The sequence below is a fragment of the Egretta garzetta genome, unplaced genomic scaffold (assembly GCF_000687185.1).
Source record: "Egretta garzetta isolate BGI_Z169 unplaced genomic scaffold, ASM68718v1 scaffold66, whole genome shotgun sequence".
Classification (NCBI taxonomy): Eukaryota; Metazoa; Chordata; class Aves; order Pelecaniformes; family Ardeidae; genus Egretta; species Egretta garzetta.
The window spans coordinates 63960-67789 of record NW_009259856.1 but is presented as its reverse complement, the minus strand read 5'-3'; the positions used below and the strand labels follow the sequence as shown (position 1 = coordinate 67789).

Here is a 3830-nt window from a genome sequence, read left to right as displayed (position 1 = left end):
AAGAAAAAGCCCGGCCGACGATGCAGGCAGACGCTGCGGCCTCAAGAAAGGACGTCTAACCGATTAAAGAAAAAAAAAAAAAAAAAAAAAAAATCAGGCAGAAGGAAAGGATTTTACACGAAGACAGACATCTGTACCTCCAAAATGAAAACGAGTGATTTTCTAAACTGCATCATTAATTTAAAAGCTTCATATCCTTCAGGAACAACTGTTACTTCCCCATAGGCCAGTAAAGCTCAAACTAACATCCACTGATCCTCCGCCCTCCCTTCCCCTAACTCCCCTCCACATTCAGGCTGGACAGCTGAATAGCTTTTACCTATTCTTAGGCACCAGGAAGATGCTTGCAGCACTTGGGAAGGAAAACATTGCGCCCAAACAAGACAATTAATTGCTTCAGTAGACAAAAACAATGCTTGCCATCCATTCTGCAGCAATTCAATTCTGCCCTTTCAGAAAGGATCAGGATAGAAAGTATGTTTTCTGGATCAATATGAAACACACAACCAAGTGGGAACCTGCTGTTAGTCCACTAAGCATCTACAGCAGGGAGCTGTCATTTTATGACTTGCTTCAAGCCAAGTGAATTTGTTTCACAGCTATTTCCTGCATTTTTGGCAGCGTCTTACTGAAATCTGTTTTGCTCTATCGCTCCCAGCGCTTTTAGATCTAAATGAAAAGGTTTTAAGCTACATTTTGAAATTCACAGCAAAAAGTCAAGCAATTTCACACCTAGCAGCCACCGAGGGCACAGAAACTGCTCTTGCAACCCTAATTCATTCTCAGTCGCCATTCCTCTAGCAGCCAAGGTGACTCTGAGGGCACTGAGGGTCAGAGCCCTCCAAAGATGACCCTATGAATGTGCCAGGTGTTTTTAGCCTAAGGAAACTTAGGGGTCTCTGACTGGTTTATTTGTGGTGATGCCCCAGGAATCTAAGAGAAGCCAATACCTTTGCTCTGCCCGTTCATCTCGAGATCAGGCATTTTAAGGATGTTTGTTCCAGCAGGCCAAGAGCTCAGGAATCAAGCTCGGTCGGGCAGAGATTTGAAAATTAATCCCTGCTCTCTTCTACAGCTGGCTTTTTCTGTTCCCATTTATGCACTGTATCAGTACCAGAAAAACGGCGTGTGGTTTCAAGTCAGTCGGTTCAGCTAGGCTGACAGGACAGGGAACAACAAACTTGGGACATCTCTGCATGAAGAAAGTTGCTGTCTTAATGTTTCTAAGAATCTTCACAGCAAATTCGATTGTATCAAAGCTTCCCTAACAGAGCAATAAATGGTTTTCAGAGCTTTTCTGATTATTGCTGCATAGGATTTCCAATGCTGTGCTGAAGCACCTGACTTCATGAAGGCTGACAGACATGAGACTGCTGGACATTCTAAGTGTCGCTTACCTTGTAGAGCTCACCCCAGATTCTTTTGGACTGTCCTTTCTTAAATATTTCCTCTTGTGCTTCATCCCTGGAAGTGGATCACCAGAGACATCATCAACCACAACAACAGGGTTACAGTGTTGTCTTCTCTAGAGCCATTCACAGACAAACGGGGAGATGAGGCCCAAGTAACGGAGAGCTGGGACAGCCCCATCCTCTGCCTTCAACCTACCCATCTGCAGAAAGATCCTTCTTTCAAGCCCACTGGTCAGCTCCCTGTCTAACCCAAAACCTGAGTTTGGAGACATTCAGACATGCAACAGAAAACAAACTATGAATAAAGACAGAAGGGTCCCAAGGAAGGAACAGTTTGATTAAATACACAGGGACAAAGCCGGATTAAAAAAAAAAATCCCAAATTCAGCTAATTTCACTCTCCTTACTCCTCATGCAGTAACAGCATTAGTAGATGTACTTGATACTTCTTTAAAAATGAAGCTGGCCTTTCAGAAGTGTAAACAACGAATAATTTCTCCTTTCTCTTTACCTTACACCAGTGTCTTCTACCACCAGGTCTCGGTCCTTGCCCTGATCATAAGACCCTGATGAGGCTTCAGCATTCTCCACCAGAGACTGCACATCACTTGCAGAAAGATTTGGTCTTTTCCTCTGTGATTTGGGGCCAAATGTCGACTCAAATGTTTCTGTGTCAAGAATGTGAACTCTGGAGGTCTAAGGAAAAACAGGTTGGTAAGAAAAGACCACAAACAGTGTTTTTTCCACTCCCATGACACACAGCGTACAAGACCCAAGTTCAGTGCAACTCTGCACCCTGTGACAAGAGTTACAGGCACTTTCCTAACAATGTTTGAGTTCTCCAGCTTAATCTTTGAGAAACTTGAGTGGGTATTTAATAAGCAACAAAACACACTGCACTTGCCAAAGGACCATGCTTCAGTTCTTTCACCATAAGTGATGTCAACTGTAATTAAAGCTACAATGATGAAAATTCAGCTGCTATCTTTGATCATTTCTTGTTTTTCTAACAAGTGCACAAATCTCGCCAAATTCACGGAGTTTTGTCAGGGATAATTACAATCACAATTGTAGATTTTAAACCCTGTGATGCATGCCAACTTTTCCTGGAACAGCATACAATTCATTGCTGAAAGAAGTCATTCAGTTTTGTAATGCACATTTGAGTTTCTTATAGCTTTTTCCTTAATTTAGGTAACATTTTTATGACATAAACCTGTTTCCATATGAAAAGTTTCCACATGAAAAAATAGCTAGCAAGAGTCCAAAACAATAGTTCAGATGTCACGAAAGAAACCCGGTACTAACTAAAACTTGATGTACTAGGAATGAAAGTCGCATGCACAAGAATTTCTGATTCAAGATAAAACCACGCATTTGAGTTCATCACGCAAGAGCGTTTGCAGTGTGAAGCACCCTCAGACCAGGTCCCTCTGCCACACGAGCTGTTAGAACGCAAGGGGCAAGCTGCTACAGTCCTCCTAAGCTGGTACGCTAACCTCGGAGGTTTTAAGGCAAGATTCCTGTCAGAAAATGATAATTTCTAATAAAACAACATATCTTCTCACAAACTGCAGAGAAGCAATACGCTGTTTCTCTGCCTTCACATTCGACGTTCACAGTGATAGGCTCTGAAAAAACACTCTTCCCCGAGCCACGCGTGCCGATTGCCCCTCCCGATGCCTCTAGAACACAACATTTCACCAGGCTGAACACAGGCAGCACGATCGCCCATGGATAAGTGACACTTGTGACACCTCTGTGCACATAACCCAGCCGTCGCCCTCTGCAGACGAATGATACTCACGTGCGGTTTAATCCGATCATAGAAAAGGGACATCGGCAACTTCCTTTGCTTCATGACCACTCTGTAAGGATCTTTCATGACAGTTTCCATCTCTTCTTGAAATTTCTGAAGGGACGATTGCTTGATCACACGAGTATTTCCTGCATGTAAAAATAAACATCACACCTGACCACTCCTCATCTTAACTGCCTCAGGGACCCCAAGTATGCTAATGAAGTATTAATACTCCACCTGGAATCAAAAATACCAGCGACAAAACCCAGATGATTTTACTTGAGACAAACCCCAATTAGCGTAAGCAAGCCAATCCCTTTCTTTCCCACCATTTAAAGAAAATTTTAAAAGTATCCCTAGGACACCTAACACACAGAGGCTACAACATACACACACGCACACGGCTGAACCCCAGAAAATGGCTGAAGAAAACAATAACCACGCTTTAGAGGAGTGCGTGGAAAGCCAACACCCAAAGTACAGGTACATGCAAAGCCCATGCCCATACCCACGCCTGCGGGGGGGGTCCTTCACCTCCATTTTCGGTATCCCTCCCACACAGCACTGAGACCACAGTTCTGAAATAAACACCCTCCAACACATAAAGTTCAACAGTC

At 43.4% G+C, this 3830-nt stretch overlaps 1 protein-coding gene across 1 annotated transcript in view; it reads right to left on the bottom strand.

The window, feature by feature from the left end:
- Positions 1-3830, bottom strand: part of GNL2 (G protein nucleolar 2) — a 12231-nt gene that overhangs the window by 6825 nt on the left and 1576 nt on the right. Inside the window, exons 3-5 of the mRNA XM_035895504.1 lie at positions 3220-3359; positions 1924-2108; positions 1398-1464 (exon numbers count right to left, since the gene is read on the bottom strand). Coding sequence (XP_035751397.1) covers positions 1398-1464; positions 1924-2108; positions 3220-3359 — 392 coding nt within the window. The remainder of the gene's footprint in view (positions 1-1397; positions 1465-1923; positions 2109-3219; positions 3360-3830) is intronic.